The 15,592-nt window shown below is 45.7% G+C and overlaps 8 protein-coding genes and 1 non-coding gene across 11 annotated transcripts; 6 read left to right on the plus strand and 3 right to left on the minus strand.

Moving 5' to 3' along the window:
* Positions 1-457: 457 nt before the first annotated feature.
* Positions 458-1,261, minus strand: FOIG_04975 (uncharacterized protein; the record flags this gene model as incomplete). Its single annotated transcript, XM_031203315.1, has 1 exon — positions 458-1,261. One exon carries the CDS (start codon positions 1,259-1,261, stop codon positions 458-460), a length of 804 nt encoding a protein of 267 aa, XP_031066894.1.
* Positions 1,262-1,451: 190 nt separating this feature from the next.
* Positions 1,452-2,871, minus strand: FOIG_04976 (uncharacterized protein). 2 transcript variants are annotated; one of them, XM_031203316.1, is made up of 3 exons: positions 2,649-2,871; positions 2,161-2,544; positions 1,452-2,115 (listed from the first exon to the last, which is right to left on the minus strand). In XM_031203316.1, exons 1-3 carry the CDS (start codon positions 2,742-2,744, stop codon positions 1,960-1,962), a joined length of 636 nt encoding a protein of 211 aa, XP_031066895.1. In that variant the 5' UTR covers positions 2,745-2,871; the 3' UTR covers positions 1,452-1,959. The 2 variants fall into 2 exon arrangements, with proteins under 2 accessions (XP_031066895.1, XP_031066896.1); XM_031203317.1 differs by lacking the exon at positions 2,649-2,871 and having other exon boundaries at positions 2,161-2,577.
* A 651-nt stretch (positions 2,872-3,522) lies between these two features.
* FOIG_04977 lies at positions 3,523-3,604 on the plus strand. Its single transcript has one exon. It is a non-coding gene; the product is annotated as a tRNA-Gly (tRNA).
* A 968-nt stretch (positions 3,605-4,572) lies between these two features.
* Positions 4,573-5,543, plus strand: FOIG_04978 (uncharacterized protein; the record flags this gene model as incomplete). Its single annotated transcript, XM_031203318.1, has 3 exons — positions 4,573-4,876; positions 4,926-4,987; positions 5,040-5,543. The coding sequence occupies 3 exons, from the start codon at positions 4,573-4,575 to the stop codon at positions 5,541-5,543; spliced, it is 870 nt and encodes a 289-aa protein (XP_031066897.1).
* A 947-nt stretch (positions 5,544-6,490) lies between these two features.
* FOIG_04979 (uncharacterized protein) lies at positions 6,491-7,444 on the plus strand (the record flags this gene model as incomplete). The annotated part of the gene is made up of 1 exon (XM_031203319.1): positions 6,491-7,444. The coding sequence occupies one exon, from the start codon at positions 6,491-6,493 to the stop codon at positions 7,442-7,444; it is 954 nt and encodes a 317-aa protein (XP_031066898.1).
* A 1,274-nt stretch (positions 7,445-8,718) lies between these two features.
* Positions 8,719-11,002, plus strand: FOIG_04980 (uncharacterized protein). Its single transcript, XM_031203320.1, has 6 exons — positions 8,719-8,931; positions 8,981-9,049; positions 9,094-9,606; positions 9,652-9,882; positions 9,931-10,217; positions 10,263-11,002. The coding sequence occupies exons 1-6, from the start codon at positions 8,789-8,791 to the stop codon at positions 10,922-10,924; spliced, it is 1,905 nt and encodes a 634-aa protein (XP_031066899.1). The 5' UTR covers positions 8,719-8,788; the 3' UTR covers positions 10,925-11,002.
* Positions 11,003-11,148: 146 nt separating this feature from the next.
* FOIG_04981 (uncharacterized protein) lies at positions 11,149-13,114 on the plus strand. 2 transcript variants are annotated; one of them, XM_031203321.1, is made up of 3 exons: positions 11,149-11,328; positions 11,376-11,762; positions 11,807-13,114. In XM_031203321.1, the coding sequence occupies exons 1-3, from the start codon at positions 11,259-11,261 to the stop codon at positions 11,881-11,883; spliced, it is 534 nt and encodes a 177-aa protein (XP_031066900.1). In that variant the 5' UTR covers positions 11,149-11,258; the 3' UTR covers positions 11,884-13,114. The 2 variants fall into 2 exon arrangements, with proteins under 2 accessions (XP_031066900.1, XP_031066901.1); XM_031203322.1 differs by having other exon boundaries at positions 11,376-13,114.
* On the minus strand, positions 11,357-13,119 carry FOIG_04982 (uncharacterized protein). Its single transcript, XM_031203323.1, has 2 exons — positions 12,830-13,119; positions 11,357-12,783 (listed from the first exon to the last, which is right to left on the minus strand). Exons 1-2 carry the CDS (start codon positions 12,961-12,963, stop codon positions 12,027-12,029), a joined length of 891 nt encoding a protein of 296 aa, XP_031066902.1. The 5' UTR covers positions 12,964-13,119; the 3' UTR covers positions 11,357-12,026.
* A 280-nt stretch (positions 13,120-13,399) lies between these two features.
* Positions 13,400-14,883, plus strand: FOIG_04983 (uncharacterized protein). The gene is made up of 3 exons (XM_031203324.1): positions 13,400-14,021; positions 14,071-14,158; positions 14,205-14,883. The coding sequence occupies exons 1-3, from the start codon at positions 13,617-13,619 to the stop codon at positions 14,654-14,656; spliced, it is 945 nt and encodes a 314-aa protein (XP_031066903.1). The 5' UTR covers positions 13,400-13,616; the 3' UTR covers positions 14,657-14,883.
* Positions 14,884-15,592: the final 709 nt, after the last annotated feature.

Genomic DNA, 15,592 nt, shown 5'->3' on the forward strand with positions numbered 1-15,592 from the left:
CACGCGACATTTTCAACCACCTATTTATCACTGCATTCGCCTATCAGCTGAGTTGCCCGACCAACTTGGCCGTTGCTCATGACTTGGGCCATTGTGCGCCCTTCCTATAGTAGAAGGTCTAAAAGACATTACTAATTTTATATTAACTCAAGGCGACATTACAAACTATCGTTGGTAGAAGGCTGCCTTGTAGCTTATTCACCGTACAGATATTTGCATAGTCGCGAGGTTGAAAACAATGATCAGACTCAATACCATAAATGATATTGAGAGGCAGTTTTGTTTCAGTTTATATATTCAAAAAATAAACCAAGAAACCATAAAACCAAATGAGCAAATTCCCTTTTCATGTCAAGTAAGTTCCATCCATCACCACTTCATTCGCTTAACCAATCCTCTACCAAGCCAACGCCGAACTCCGAACGAAACCAAAACCGAATCCTTTCCAACTCCTGCCTTACACAGAGACCTTGTCCTTGCCCTTATCCTCGTCCTTGTTCTCTGTAGGACCAACTGCGTCAGAACTGGCCTCAGTGGTACCATCTTTAACCTCACTGGCCTCGATATCAGACTTGAGAGGACCAGCTTCCGCCAGGTCGACATTAACAGAGTTAGGTCGATCGGTCTTAGTCTCTCTGGGACCAGCCTCAACAGGTTCGGGTTCGGGCTCGGGCTCAGTGGCAACAGACTTGGTTGCAGTGGGCTCATCTCTAATAGGTACCGGACCAGCAAGCTTTGTAACACTGGGTTCATCAACAAGAGGCTTTTCGGTAACGGAGTCGGTAGCAGTAATCTCAACTATAACAGATGGACTAGCAACGGGTTCATCAGAAATAGTCTTGGTAGTAGTAGACTTCGCAGTACTAGGCCTCATAGTATCGGGCTTAGCAGTACTAGGCCTAGTAGTACCAGGCTCAGAATCAACAGGCGAGGATGGTCGAGGGGTTGGAGGGCAAGGTACAAGAGATCTGGATTTTTGCAGGTCAAAACTAAACTCATCTCGTCCATGCACTTCGTCCAACTCGTCAGGGTGCTCAAATTCATCAGGATGAATGAGGTTCATAGGGCCACCTGGATATGCCGGGGGTACCGAATATTCAGAGTAGTCAGAAACGTTCTCACTACTGCTCCCCGTTCGCTGGTCATGACTAGTGCCGTAAGGGCGATCGGCAGCTCGAGCATTCTCGGGCTTGCGACGACTGCAGCAGCAACAGCAGGCCAAGACCTTGGCGATGAAGAAGAGGGGACGAAAGTCAGGCATGTTGACGGATGTGAGTGGGAATATCTAAGTGTGAATGTGTGTGCAAGGGAGAGCTTTGTGTGACTGTGTTGATTGGTGTGTTTGGGTAAATGAGGCAAATTTGAAAATTGCGTGAGGTGGTTGAGATAGTTGGTTGAGGGATGAGAAATCTACCTGATCATGAGAAAATATGAGAGATTTATATAGAGCCAAAGAACATTGATCGTTATCTTGTGACAGAGACGTTCAGTGTTTGTCGAGAGTTGTTTTCGGAACAGTGAATAACAGTCCATTGGGGGACTGAACATTTAGCAAGGAGATGAACAATAACCAACAATAATAGTCCGTATTTGATTCATTCAACAAATTACTTCAAGGAATAAGACTTGAACAACTGATCTGCTGCAGGTGCAGTTTTAGCCCTTTCGAACGCAAAATCAAAACAAACCAATCTGGCTGGTAGGTGTTGAATACCCATGGACACTGTTGAGTCAATCTTTCTTTTTGAAGGCCAGCTCAACGTACTACTCATATTTCCATAGTAGTAAGATTTATTTCGTTTGAACAGCACAACGGATTGTAGGCTAGGCGAGCTTTACCAAACAATTTCAGCTAGTAGGGGCTTTTTTCTTTTGGCACATACATGGAAAATACAGCATGCCAAACTCAGCCTTCGCTTAGCACGAGACAACGAAAGTTAATAAAGCATTACAAACGACCTAGACCCGTGAAGCCACCAGACTCATGTAGATTCCCCATAGAAGACCGATGAAGCTCAAAAACACAATTCGTCGGTGGACAGGGATGAAAGTGAAGCTGATGATGGATGCAACAGGCCAAATCTTGTAGCCAGCCACAATGATGGGAATAGTTTCCTGCAAGATATTAGAGTGGCCCGCAAATAGAGATTAGTAACTCACTGTTTTGATGTTGCTCCAGATTTGAGAACCGCCCTGACCTTTGAGCAGACCCATAATGATCAAAAACGCAATCGTGTTCATGATAGCTCCCGCAGTGATGCAATCGACGAACCACTTTGTCAAAGTGTTGCGCATACTAAACTGAGGCTCTCTATCCTTGTTGATCTGCGCCATGCGCTCCTCGTAGCCTTCCTTGAGCTCGGGAGCATCTTCGGTAGGCTGCATTTCAAGATCATTTAGACGCCCAAGCTGGGGTCCTCGACCAGCAGGGTATGCGGGAAATGTTCGCTCCAGGAATGATTGCCAGTGATAGTTTGGAGGCGCGGTCATTAATGTGAGGGAGACAAAGCGCAGAAGCTGGACGATGTCAAGGGAGACCGGACGCTGCGGAAATTAGCCAGTGAACTTTGATGATAGTACCAATCCCAACGTTGTATATTCTCGATTCAGAAAGATGACATAAAGTCTGCTCATTTTGTCAAACTCACATTCTGTTGACGAGCCTCAATCATCTGGGCAAGGAGATTAGAGATGGTCGACAGGCCTGCAGCCTGGAGTGTAGCGGCAACGATCGGAGACGGCATTTTGACGTAAAAAGTAGAAAAGAGCGACTGAAGGAGTAAATATCAAGGCGCAGAGAATCAATTGCGTGTAAATTAGTGATGTTGAGCTTTCATGTCAGCTTCAGATTGATGAGAATCTTGAGATGAGGTGGAGAGCCTCGTCTCACGTGCGGGCGTTGGAGCTCGGGATAAGTAAGATCCGCAAAATGCAACCCCTTTTCCTTCCTCGTATCAACTGCCGGGCTTTGAGACATTGGCAGCCATCGTCGAGATGAATTATCATTTGAGATGAGTATGAAATTTTTCTGCGTTTGGCGTTGGAATTGAGGAGGAAGAGTTATATCAAGTTTGTTGATTTCCTAGTTAGGCACGGATGCTATCAAAGAGGAGCTTGAATGACTACAAAACTATTCATGACTACTCCTTTCAGACCAGATATTGAGTTCTTTCGATGATTATTTCCAGCCGGTCGAGATAGTATGTAACGAAATTAGTAAATTAGAGTTATCCTCCTAGGCATCTCTTCAAATCTCATATTTCGGCCAGCAACCAATTTTCAGACTTGGAAACTCAGAATGCTGTGAGGATATCGGAGCCTGAAATAAAAACCAGAATGGATCTGGCCAGGAACTTGGATGTCTACGTTGTGGAAGCATGGCCGTCTTCAAGGGACGATGGCCGTTTAAACGTTGAGCTTATGCTTTCCAGCCTAGACAGCTCAAGAGTGATGCTCGTATAGTCTCCATTTTGACACCGACCATCACAGCTCATCCAATTGGGTTCTCAAACGCCTCTATCAGCGTAATTGGTTTAGTGGTAAAATTCTCCGTTGCCATTCGAGCAGCGTCGGGGAGCCCTGGGTTCGATTCCCAGATTACGCATTGAAACTGACGGTTGAGATGATCCAATTCTTTTGCTGTTGTTTCTTTTTTATTTGGTCAAGATCTGAAGGTTGACGCATTCGTATAATGGAGTGAAGGCATCGTGAATAGAGAGGTTACAGCCAGTCGACGAAACAGAAGGTGCGACTTCCTTCCGTCCTTTCATTCACATATATGCCATTAGTCTCCACTTTGATTCGTTGGCAGCTTCTATTGCAGGAAGTTAAACAAACCCATTATGTTGAGCATGAGTATATACCTTTGGATTTAAACGGATTTATCTATCTATCATGGATACAAACAACTTTGTTAGCCTGGGCATAAGTGCCAAACCAAGACCGAGAATCGGCCTCGTATTCGATGCTTCGTGTGACTATTCTATGGCCAAGTGGCTGAGCTGATGTACACCGTTGGACACTGTGTTCGGAAGAATGCTGTGCTGTCGTATAGGCGAAATCCTTTCTGCAGACATTGGACTCTCCGGCCTTTCAATACATGAAAACCTCACTCGTAAGTTTCACCATTACTTGCAGTAAGATAGTTTACAACTTTACTTTTAAAACACCCATAGCCAATGGGCTGTGGCGGGTGGAGTATAAAAAGCCTAAGGTTTCGCACTCAAACCTTTCTAGTCCCTTGATGGTCATCTCATAGACTCACACGACATCAGCACAGCTTTGTTTTAAGGACATTTATAAGAAGTGTTGATTTCCTAGGATGAAACAGCACCTTAAACACTCATGCAGGCACTTGTTCAAGAATCCTGATGAGAACTCTGTGCCTTTCTGGGGTGCAATGCATTGGCTTTGGTTCTTCCAAAGTAAACAGTCCGGTGATAGTTATTTTTCCACGTTAAGTTTGTCTCAACCTCGCCACGAAAGTCAAATAAATTCTCATTTATATATATATATATATCTATTTCAGTCTTGTTAGTATTCTATTTCTTCTATTCTGTCATCGCAGGCAACATGCATTTCCCCAAAAAAATAGCCCTTCTGCTTCTTCCAGCAGCAGCCTTGGCTGGGGTCATCCCTTATGAAATCAGGAAAGACTTCGCAAATACCAAATTAGGAGCATCTTCAAAGAACACTTCAGATATTCGCGCTCAAGAAGAGAAGAACTTCTTGAGTTACAAAGGCACAAAACCTGGCAAAGTTGTTCAAGATGGTGTCAAGCTTCGGATTCTTTCTGTTGGTGATTCTATCACTGTTGGCTACGGGAAAGGGACAAATGGAAATGGATATCGGAAGAGGCTAAGGAAGGACTTAAGTGGTAAGATCACGCCATCTTCTTCGAGGAATTTGACTGACATTGTCTTTAGGAAATGAGGTCGTTTGGGCTGGCACTGAGAAGACAAAGGGAAACATGAAAGACGGTCACTTCGTAAGTTCTTCAGAAATCCAGAAATTGACATACTAATCTAACTTGGTCATAGGCAGCTTGGTCCGGGAAAACAGTCCAGTACATCAACGACCACGTTGATCCATCCCTTGAACAGCGTCCCAACCTCATCCTTATCCACGCCGGAACAAACGACATGAACAGTAATCATCGCGTTTCCACAGACGGAAACCACCCTAAAGAAACCACCGACCGCCTAAGATCAATGGTCGAAAAGATGATATCTAAATGTCCTGATGCCACTGTCATTCTCGGTATGATCACCGATGTTTGCGACAGCGAGTGGTATCATTTTCAGAGAGAGAGGACAAAGATTTATCGTGGACATGTTGCTAAATTGGCAGCTGAACTCGGTGCAAATGGATCTCATGTACTTGCTGCTGATTTTGGTCCTTTTGATGATACGATTTTGAGTGATTGTGTTCATCCGACGCAGAAGGGTTATGAGATTCTAGGGGATTGGTGGTATGATTTTATTCATCAGATTCCCGAGGGTTGGATCAAGAATCCTGTTGGACCTGACCCTGTTCGTAATTAGAAAAGTCTAGGGCGGCAGTATGTTAGCAGGAATGGTATTTTTGATAGTTCGTTTGATCAAGTTTCTCTACTAGTATGATATCGTGAACAGTCATTCTATCCTGGCCACTGAAATAGCTATACGCAGGGCTAGACCAGCCTTCCACTGTTTTTGATTTCATAAGGGTATTCCAAGACCAAAGATACGGCTCAAGTCTATGCGATTGTTGCATTACTCGACACATTTCTCTGCCATCAGTGCTCCTGGCATGACCTTTAGTAGATAAATGTGGAAAGAGTAGCGTGAAATCACCCAAAGCTTGGCAACTACCCAATTTTGTTTTCCTATTTTATCGATCTTATTTAAGTGAAGAGATCTGGGTACATAAGGTTCTTTGTTGTTGGGTTGTTTGTGACCTAAAGCCAAGGTTGAAAGAAAGACACGGGACACATCGCCAACGTATAGGACAAGGAAAATACAAGTTGATAACATGGCATTCGACCCTTTTGGGCCAATCTTCGAGTGAATTATTGACCTACATCACTTGCAATCGCGGATCATTGTAGTCTTCTTATTTATTGGCCAATTAAGAAATGTTCTTTGTAAGTGTCCTGACTTCTATTGAAACTCTGTATCGACTACACTATCATAACTTGAAGTTTAAAAGTTTCGCAGTGAATCACTATCAAACTCTAACTAAATCTCAGGTATAAAAGGAACCCTTCTTTTCCACTCTAATCTGACATAACTTCAACCTTTCTTCTTCTTCTTTACACTTGAACTATAAGTTTCTGCCAGCTCGTATTCAGCTCCTCTCTTGAAGCGCAAAGATGCCCCATCATCAGCGACAAAGCCTGTCCCAAGGCCCCTTTGAAGGCCTTGAAATTGACCATGAGGATCAGCACCTTGGGCGAGACATTAGACGCATGATGTCGTCTACTCTCAGCAAAGCAACTTTTACAATCAACATGGGCGACGCTTACGATTACAATATTCTCCAAGAGAACCCCAAGCAACTTCATCAGGAATTCCGCAAGTATATTTCTGATATCGCAGACGGTTTAAAGCAATCCGATGACAACAAGAATGCTCTTGACGAATACATCACCGACGAACTCGCTCGTATGGTTTATGGGTCTAATATGATCGAAGTTGCCGGTGGAGGTGTCGATATTACACTCAAGCTCTGCAAGGATGTCTTTCGGGGCAAAGAACTTCCCGAAGAGATTAATGAGCGTGATGAAGACTATCATGATCTCAAAATCCATCTCCTAAACAAGAACTTGCCTTCTGGACATGAGGCTATTCTACGAAGCCGCCGAGAGATCGTGCAGCATGCCGAAGCTGCTCGGTATATGATCGATCAAGTTTGTATCAAGGGCAAAGATTTGTCTCATAAGATTATCAGCGAAGCTCATGGTATCCTGACCTACAAGATCGACCTCGGCGACACGCCTTGGCCCTATTACAGTGGAGTGTACCGGACATGGAACGTCCGGTGCGGTTCTCATGTTTTCATGGATGAGAGCAAAGTCCCTGCTGCAATGCGCGATATGATAGACGAACTTGATTCTGATATCAAGAAGGCAGCTGAAGAAGGACAAATTGACCCTGTTGTACTTGCAAGCAAGTATTGTCATAAGTTTGTCAATATTCACCCCTTTGCAGATGGCAATGGCAGAATATGTCGTCTTATTCTCAATGCCCTTCTCCTGAAATATAGCGGGGGGTTTATCTGCATCGGTCAGGATGGCCAAGATCGACAAGAGTATCTGCGTATTGCTGTAGCAACAAGTGTCGAAGAAGGCTCACAGATTCAAGAGACTGGAGCTGCGAATTACAAGCAGCTGGCATCTTTCACACTACGACACGCCCGCGACAGCATGCGCAAGGTTCGACAACTTTTCAAGCGGGATGCTTAAAGTCGTGACGAGACACCATGCCAGCGTATACACCAAAAGAATACTGAAACAGAAAAGCACAAGAAAAGACGGCGGTAGTGGACTGCAGCGGCGTGTTTATAGGACACCACCAGCCGGAGAGTCAGGGTTTCCCGGCGAAGAACAAGAAGAAGCGGAAAATCTGTGCGGAATCGGGGGTTTTCCTAATCTGCCAAGATCGCCAGGTTTTCCTGTGAGGGATGGATATCTGGTCAGTCTTTTGCTCTGGGTTTGCTTTGTTGGCGTTAACGGGTATTCGCATTAGTAGCTAGTTGAGAATTTATTATTCTTCCCTAATTTGTTCTTTGTGCTTAAAAATGTGATATCATGACTGTGATTTGATGCTATATCAAAATGATGTTCGTTCGGGATGGTGAGGACTAACCCATCTTGATGCGCCATGACACAGCAAATCTGTCTCAGTGTTTCCCTTACTTACAGAGAATTAGAATGATTAATGCCCAACAGTTACCACCAATCATTTCAAAGTCTGGCACTTTGTAATAAATTGCATAAAGTTCACTAGCTACTGTAAGACGGCTCAAGTTTTGGCCGTTCTGGCATACGTTACCCACTGTAGATCACAGATGAATACTGACAGAGACTCCAGCTGGAATATGAAGTATTTAACGACTGTTTCCTATGAAATTAGCTGAATGTTCTGTACGGTACTCATCATAGGAACTTGTGACTTGAATAACCACGATCTAGATCATGTTGCGTCATGTCATACAGATTAATCAAGACCATGGTTATTAAAGTCGCAAACAAAACGCCTTGGATGTATGTATGAGCCTGAATTAGATAAAAAATAATATTTGGGGACTCTCAGTCTTCGGTGTAAGCACTACGGCGGACGCAAGAAACATCGGGATCTTCAACTCCGAGCACTTATACTCGGCCGTGCAACGAGCTTATGAGTATATCTTGCTGCACTTCAGTTAATGTACATGATACTGAAGCACTAGAAGACTAATTAATAGGCTGATTCCATTGTAATTATCATTGTGAGTAGGATTCTGTTACTTATCTCCACGGACTGTGTCCTGCGATCTGTCGTCAACCGGACCATCGGCCCTTAAAAAGACCCCCGATCCCTGATCTCCCTTCCTAAAAAGGCACTAAATCCCCCCTGGAACAGCCACACGCGTATCACCGGTCGTTATGAAAGCCCCCGAAACCCGGGATTAACGGCCGATACACCATCTTTACCTCCGGCGCATCAGTAAATCACACGGAACCTCATCTCGTGTCATCCAATTTACCTTTTTCATCTTTTTCAATTTTCGTTTATTAACTTTCTTGGCATCCTCGCATGTAAAAATTATGGATGAATGCCTCATCAGTCAGGATCAGGATCGCCGGGATGCGGCGCAGAAGACGAGGGCTTGTACCAATTGCGCGAGGTTGAAGATGAAGTGTCAGTGGCCTAGTTCTGGATCTGGCCGTGTAGAAAAGACGTGTTCAAGGTATGATATAAGGGATTTGATGTGGGATGAATACTAATTGTTGGTGTAGATGTTTGAGGATGAAGCTTGATTGTCAGGTACCGGAAATTACACAGCGAAGAAAACGCGGCAAGTCAACGTAAGTTCTTCACTCATTTATATAAACTTTGCTGACTTATATAGACGAGTCGCTCAATTAGAGAAGAAGATTGATGGCATCGTCTCTCTCCTCTCCGCAAACCAACGCAAAGGCCTCTCCCCTCTAACACCAGAAAGTCCCCAAGAAGTCCAATCACACTCTCAATGTCAACCTCACACCCAAGAAAACCGCTTCACTGCAAACCACGACATGATCAACCAAATCCCCGATGACAGCATCCGCTTCAGCACAGATGTTGAGCTTTTTCCCGGGTTTCGCATCTCGCAGCAGGAAGCCTCTGACCGTCTTGATGTATACCGCAGAGACTACGTGCCGCATTTTCCCTTTGTTCCTGTGCCGAGTTCAATGTGTGCTTCGGAACTCTATGTTGAGTCGAGAGTGTTGTTTTGGACGATGTTGGCGGTTGTTTCGCCGCTGGGTGATAAAGTCCAGATGGAGTTTAAGGCGTGGTTTAGGAGATATCTTGCTGAGCATCTTGTTGTGAGGCAGGAGAAGTCTATTGACATATTGCAAGCGATGTTGATCTATCTAGCATGGTAAGTCAATCTTTTGAAGTTTAAGTGCCTGTGCTGACTCGTTAGGAATGACTTTCACTTTTATGGAGAGCTTCAAGTTACCAACATTATACAGATGGCTATTGGGTTGGTCATTGATCTACGGCTTGACAAGCACGCAGGACACTTTCTGGGAGGACCAAAGACGCTGCTTGGCGATGCGTGGACGTCAATGAGCAAACATCCGATCAAGATGAAGGTTCATCAGACAGCAGCAGACAAGCGTGCAGTTCTAGGCGTATACCACATAACAAATCTGTAAGCCAACATGCCCTCCAGTTAGTGAGGCACAGCTAACAAGACCAGCCTAAGCCCGTACTTTAGAAAGAGCACCATCTTCCACTGGAGCACACATCTCGCTTCCTGCTGCGAAAACCTCACCGAAGCACGCGAGTATGAATCGGATACATATCTCGTGTCCCTCGTTCGGATGCAACACTTGGCCGACCGGGGATTCAGCGCCATACCAGCCATTGATCCCTTCGACCCTACACCTCCGACCTTCCACGCCGTTACTGCCATGGCTCTTGACACCGTCCATCGCGAATTGGAGAACTACTTTAAACTGCAGCCTGAAACCGTAAAGCAAATACGTACGTTTCCCGACTTGATCACTTAACCAATGCTGACTGTCGCAGCCGGCTTCAGAGCCCACTACAACTCCATCCTCGTCCGTCTCTACGAACCAATCCTCATAATGAAACCCTCCAGCCTTTTATCCCCCGACACACCCCTAACCGAACCCTTTCTCCGCTCCGAATATCTCTGGAAATGCCTCGAGGCCGTCCAAAACACCCTCGAAAACCACGTCACTCTCCCCCCCGAAAAGATCTCAATCCTCCCTGTAACAGTATCATGCGTCCTCGCCTTCGTAACAGTCACAGCCTCACGCTTGATCATGGCCGAGAACTCTACAGACTGGGATGTAAAAGCCGCACGTCGACGCCTTCAGTTCCAGGATATTCTCCAGCGATTGAGCGATCAGTTTGCTCAGGCTGATGAGGAGGCGCAGAGGCTAAATAGGAGACGTAGGGTCATGGAGGATGGGAGCAGTGTGTTTCTAAAGTCGTGCTTCAAGGTCAGGTGGATTAGACAATGGTATTTGTCAAAGATTCCGGAGGAGGAACAGCAGCTGTTGGTGCAGCAGCCGCAGACTTCGGTGGAGAGCTCGAGTGTGTTGCAGAGCAATCCGGATTGGGCGACTAATCTTCAGTTTGACGATGAGTTTTGGGCGGATTTGTTGACGGGCTTTGATATGGAGGCTTTTGATAGGTCTCTTACTACTGTTGCGGCTCAATAGCGCGATTGACGCCGCCGTGGCATTTGACTTATAGCATGTATTAGTATTTAATGATAGCTGAGAACACTAGTTGGAATGATAAAGTAATGATCAATATCAACTGCCGTTTAAAGTCTGTTTTATACCCATGTTATACTGTTCATTGGTGACGGCACCTTCGGCCGGATGTGCCCGGACGAAACAAGGGTCCGGCGCCGAATTATGTTTCATTTCCCAACCAAGCTCCTTCTTGCACCAAAAGCCAGAAGCCATTGACACAAAAAACACTATCATCTCGTCTCAATTGCCTTCTTATACTGTACTATCTGTTGCTTGACTCGTTCTCGTTCACAAGATGGCACAAAAAGCAGCTCGCGACTGGATCTACCTGGTCATTATCTCACTCCAACTCGTTGGCATGATCTGTCCGTATCCCTCACCTCAACCCAAGGCTCTCACTGACAATCCCCAGGTCTCGAATTCACTGAGTTCTACCCTGAGTCGATCTATTCTGCACCCAATGCCCCTCTCCACTTTCTAGCCAACGTCAAAGAACAATACCTCTCCTTTTCAGGGGACCCCTTCTTCGGGGACAAGTTCCATGGTGCCTGGTTCCGCAGCATGTTCTTCATTGAGATCTTTGTTCAATTCCCTCTGGCTATTTACATCGTGCGGAACCTCGCTGCTAAGAAGCCTTCATCTGGACCTGTTGAACTCGCTGGTCTGGCGTATGGTTGCTTGACTGCTATGAGCTCCGTTGCATGTGTTGCTGAGCTGTTGGAGATGGGGCCTGAGTTGGTGAGCGAGGAGCATAAGAGGAACTTGGTCTGGGGGACGTATTTTCCTTATGCGCTTATTCGTAAGTCCCCATCCGTTTGTTGAATGTTTACTAATGAGATCAAGCTGGTGCTATGGCTATTGATATGTACACACGACTGTTGCGCCGTGTGAGCACTGATATCAAGCCCAAGACACAGTAGAGAACACAGTCACAAAACGGCACTTGTATGGCAGGTAGTCGGTGTGGACTGTTGCCTCCGGCTTTTCACATTACTGTTCTACATTGCAAGAATCCCATATCCATCCCTGACTCCATAAATGCACTGTACATAAAACCAGAATCTCAGTCCATTCTCTTATTCTGCTTCGAGTATCCCCATCCATTGCCCATGGTGTTCACTCCATATCCCAAAGGTGTCGCACCCCCGAGAGCTCGTCCCTTGAGTCTTCTGGGCAGAATCACACCAAGAGTGTACATAGTAGCACACAACACACCAGCGCCAAAGGACACGAGACTGTAGAACACAGTGCTCGCGTAAATATGACCGCCTAGGCCCTGCCATTCTACCTTTCCTTCTGTCTTGGGCAGTGCCGGTGTTGGAAACCATCGCACAGATAGGCTCAGCGGCAATGGATCGCCAATGACCAATTTTCGTGTATGCGAGCCCTGCAGATGGTGCAGAGGACTAGTACTATACGCAATCGCTGAATCCAAAACACCACTGTCATGAGCATGAGTATGATGCTTCGGCGTACTATGCAGCAACACATTCATATGCGTGCTGATATGTATATGGCTAAGCTGTAATGTGCCCGCGAGTGCGAAAACTACGGGGACGTATTCGCGCTCGGGGACCTTCTCGCCAACGACTTCGACTTCGGCCGCTGGACGCGCAGGAATACGACATGATAGAGGCGCATCGGAGTGGATGTAGAATTCGAGGAGGTGGAAGAAAGGATCGTCGATCATGGCTATCGTGCAGTTTACTTCGCCTTCTGTTCCGTAGTTGAATTCAAGAGGGCGGCCGGTTTCGTTGCAGACGGGGAAAGGTTTCCATTCGATTTCGTGCTTTTCGTTTTCGACATGCTCGCCAGTTTCTCTGCGACTTGTTAGAGATGTAGCTAGTAATTGGGTGACGGACGCACGAGTTACGGTTCATGCATTCTACGGGAATGGGAGCGCCGTAGTGATATGAGGGAAGACCATCTTCTGGATTCGCTGTGACGAGGGGCGTTAATGCGCCCAGGGCGACGACGGCCCAGGCGATAGGAGCGATCATGACAGCGGTGTGATTTGAGGGCGCAAAGAAGTGGTTTGTGAGAAACCACCCTCGTATATTCGGCGACTTGGAGCGTCTAGATTAAGTATCAAGATCATAACATGGCGATCAAGAAAGTCTGTTTGGCGAGCTCTGGGGGGTTGAGTTGAAGCTGGGTTGATGCTATGTGGAGATAAGATGCCACCCTGGACTGGACAGTGTATCACGTGTCACTTCATTCCAGCGCCAAGAAAGGGAAGCATCTACAATGAACTTTATTAAATACTTTACATACTTGAATATTGAATTAGAGTCAGTGAAAACAGCAATCTTTTCTTAGTACAGATTGGGTAGTTATGTGAGGAATTGGTGGAAGTGCCTGCAGATACGAGACCCTGTGGCTACTCTAAACAGTGACGAGGAGGAATTTTTAATAGCAACTGACACAAGAGACTATTCAATTCGTACACAGACACTCACTATAGGCCAATCTACAATGCGATAATGCATATTAAAATATGCAGGCCTCATCATAAGTATTCTTACTTCCTGGGAATACCCTGATGAAGGCTCCGAGTTAGTCTCCGCCCAGCGGTGACTTTTCGGAAACTTCCCAACAGACTTATATAACCCTTCACGAACTGGACTCATTGACAGCAACTCAAATTGAATTCATGGTCACTTCACTACGCCCATCCATAACAAGAGCCTCTCGATTCATCAAAATGACTTCCTCAGACACCGAAAACGCCCTCAAGACTCTCAGAGAGCACTATGACAGCGCTACTCTGGAAGCTCAGATGCTGTACGCTTCCAAAACCATGATGCCACACCTAATCAAGCCTCTACCTACACAAATGGGGATATCTGAGAATGCTTCAAAGCCTGTGAAATTCCTGGACAATGCCTGTGGAAGCGGAGTCTTGACACATGCGGTACAGCAGGCTTTGCCAAAAGATATACTTGAAAAGAGCACGTTTTTATGTGCTGATGCTTCAGATGGCATGGTCAGTGTATCTAAGAAGAGACTTGACACGGAAGGATGGGTTAATACAGAGGTTAAGAAGCTGGATGCGACGGTGAGTTGACCTACACCATGAGATGATCAGGCACTGACGAGACATACAGAACACTGGGCTCCCTGAGAAATCTTTCACGCATGTTGGTCTTGGTCTTGCACTCCATGTCATCCCCGATCCAAATGCTGTCCTAGTCGGTAAGTCCCCTTCATGAACTCCTCAGAACAGAACTAACATATCTAGACACCAAACGCATCCTCAAGTCAGGAGGCATCTTCGGCGCAACAACGTTCCACAAAGACAACACATTCTGGATCCCAGACATCAGAACAGCATTCGCATCATTCCCCTTTGAAGCCAAACTGCCCGAAGTCATGAAGATGCAAATGCACGACCAAGGCGACTGGGCAAACCCCGCCTGGATCGAAGAGCACCTAAAGAAAGAGGGGTTTCAAGATGTGAAAGTGACTGCTCATAATGATAGTTACACTATTGAAAGTGCGGAGGATTATATTTTGCAGTTTGGTATGATGTTGGGTTGGTTGATCAAGACTTGGTGGAGTGAGGAGGTGCAGAGGGAGCATTCGCTGGAGGAGGTTAAGGAGTTGTTGAGGAGGCATCTGGTGGAGAAGTATGAGGGCAAGGGGTGGGATATTGAGTTCAAGGTGATTTGTATGACTGGGAGAGTTGATTAACTCGGCATGAGGTTGAGGAGCACCCTCAGAGAGGATTAGAAGCTTGGTCTTTCATATTCATCCCAGAACTCATTATTACTTGACGACTAGAAATAAGAATCAGATTGGTTTTCGACTGGTCAATGGTAAAATAATTGCAGAGTTCCAGTTCTTACGATGACTGGTCGGTATCAGAAATGAATAGTATTGTGACAGCTGAGTAGAATAACTTAACAAAGTAGCCACCCTCTAATACACATTTATATAATACAATATTAAATGTATACCAAATGAACGACACTGTATCTTCTAGAATACATTAAAATGACCGCTTTTGCCCTCCACCCCCATCTAACCCTTCTAGTTATCACTCCCCCCAGAATACCGCCCATCTATAAAGAATGACCGACAAAGCACCCTCCCCATTTTCCATCGTGTATCTTCATCCCACCTTGGACTGAAATACAGAATGTTCTCCCCTTTTTTCGAACCATATCCCGACATCGGTAGTATGGGCGACCAACCCAGGCGAGGTTTGTGTAGTTGAAGTTTCTGGCGAACGGTTGGTCTGAAACGTGGTGCCCAGCGAAGCGATTTTCGTGTTTTCTTTTTTATTATGCTCGCTTGCGCTGGGTTAAAGACTCACGCTTGAAGCGTGGTGAACGTATTTGATATCATCGTTGATGATTCATTGCGCTGGTAGGTTGTAGGAGACCAGCTCCTGGACAGAGGAAAGGGAAAGGAGTCGTTGATTGTTTTAAGTCATAGTGAATTCGAAGTTGTAAGCGTCAAGTCGTCGAGACGAGTTGTTCTATATATGAAATATGTTGTTTGGCGTTCGAGAGCCGGGTTATAAGATGCTGCTCCCCATACTAAGAAGCAAAAGATTGTTGAAGTCTGCCTTGACAACAACACCACAACCTCTCAATCTTATATATCCTAAATCCGTCGCCCCCC

Source organism: Fusarium odoratissimum (genome assembly GCF_000260195.1).
Source record: "Fusarium odoratissimum NRRL 54006 unplaced genomic scaffold supercont1.6, whole genome shotgun sequence".
In the NCBI taxonomy this organism is placed as follows: Eukaryota; Fungi; Ascomycota; class Sordariomycetes; order Hypocreales; family Nectriaceae; genus Fusarium; species Fusarium odoratissimum.

Excerpts from the sequence above, each read along its gene's own strand:
- FOIG_04976 (XM_031203316.1), bottom strand. The coding sequence starts at position 2,744 with ATGCCGTCTCCGATCGTTGCCGCTACACTCCAGGCTGCAGGCCTGTCG. Across the intron at positions 2,545-2,648 it reads TTGAGGCTCGTCAACAGAAT|CGTCCGGTCTCCCTTGACAT; the intron begins GTGAGTTTGACA and ends TAATTTCCGCAG. Across the intron at positions 2,116-2,160 it reads TCTGGAGCAACATCAAAACA|GAAACTATTCCCATCATTGT; the intron begins GTGAGTTACTAA and ends AATATCTTGCAG.
- FOIG_04980 (XM_031203320.1), top strand. The coding sequence starts at position 8,789 with ATGGATGAATGCCTCATCAGTCAGGATCAGGATCGCCGGGATGCGGCG. Across the intron at positions 8,932-8,980 it reads GTAGAAAAGACGTGTTCAAG|ATGTTTGAGGATGAAGCTTG; the intron begins GTATGATATAAG and ends TTGTTGGTGTAG. Across the intron at positions 9,050-9,093 it reads AGAAAACGCGGCAAGTCAAC|ACGAGTCGCTCAATTAGAGA; the intron begins GTAAGTTCTTCA and ends TGACTTATATAG.
- FOIG_04981 (XM_031203321.1), top strand. The coding sequence starts at position 11,259 with ATGGCACAAAAAGCAGCTCGCGACTGGATCTACCTGGTCATTATCTCA. Across the intron at positions 11,329-11,375 it reads CCAACTCGTTGGCATGATCT|GTCTCGAATTCACTGAGTTC; the intron begins GTCCGTATCCCT and ends GACAATCCCCAG. Across the intron at positions 11,763-11,806 it reads TTTTCCTTATGCGCTTATTC|CTGGTGCTATGGCTATTGAT; the intron begins GTAAGTCCCCAT and ends AATGAGATCAAG.
- FOIG_04982 (XM_031203323.1), bottom strand. The coding sequence starts at position 12,963 with ATGATCGCTCCTATCGCCTGGGCCGTCGTCGCCCTGGGCGCATTAACG. Across the intron at positions 12,784-12,829 it reads GAATGCATGAACCGTAACTC|AGAAACTGGCGAGCATGTCG; the intron begins GTGCGTCCGTCA and ends AACAAGTCGCAG.
- FOIG_04983 (XM_031203324.1), top strand. The coding sequence starts at position 13,617 with ATGGTCACTTCACTACGCCCATCCATAACAAGAGCCTCTCGATTCATC. Across the intron at positions 14,022-14,070 it reads TTAAGAAGCTGGATGCGACG|AACACTGGGCTCCCTGAGAA; the intron begins GTGAGTTGACCT and ends CGAGACATACAG. Across the intron at positions 14,159-14,204 it reads TCCAAATGCTGTCCTAGTCG|ACACCAAACGCATCCTCAAG; the intron begins GTAAGTCCCCTT and ends TAACATATCTAG.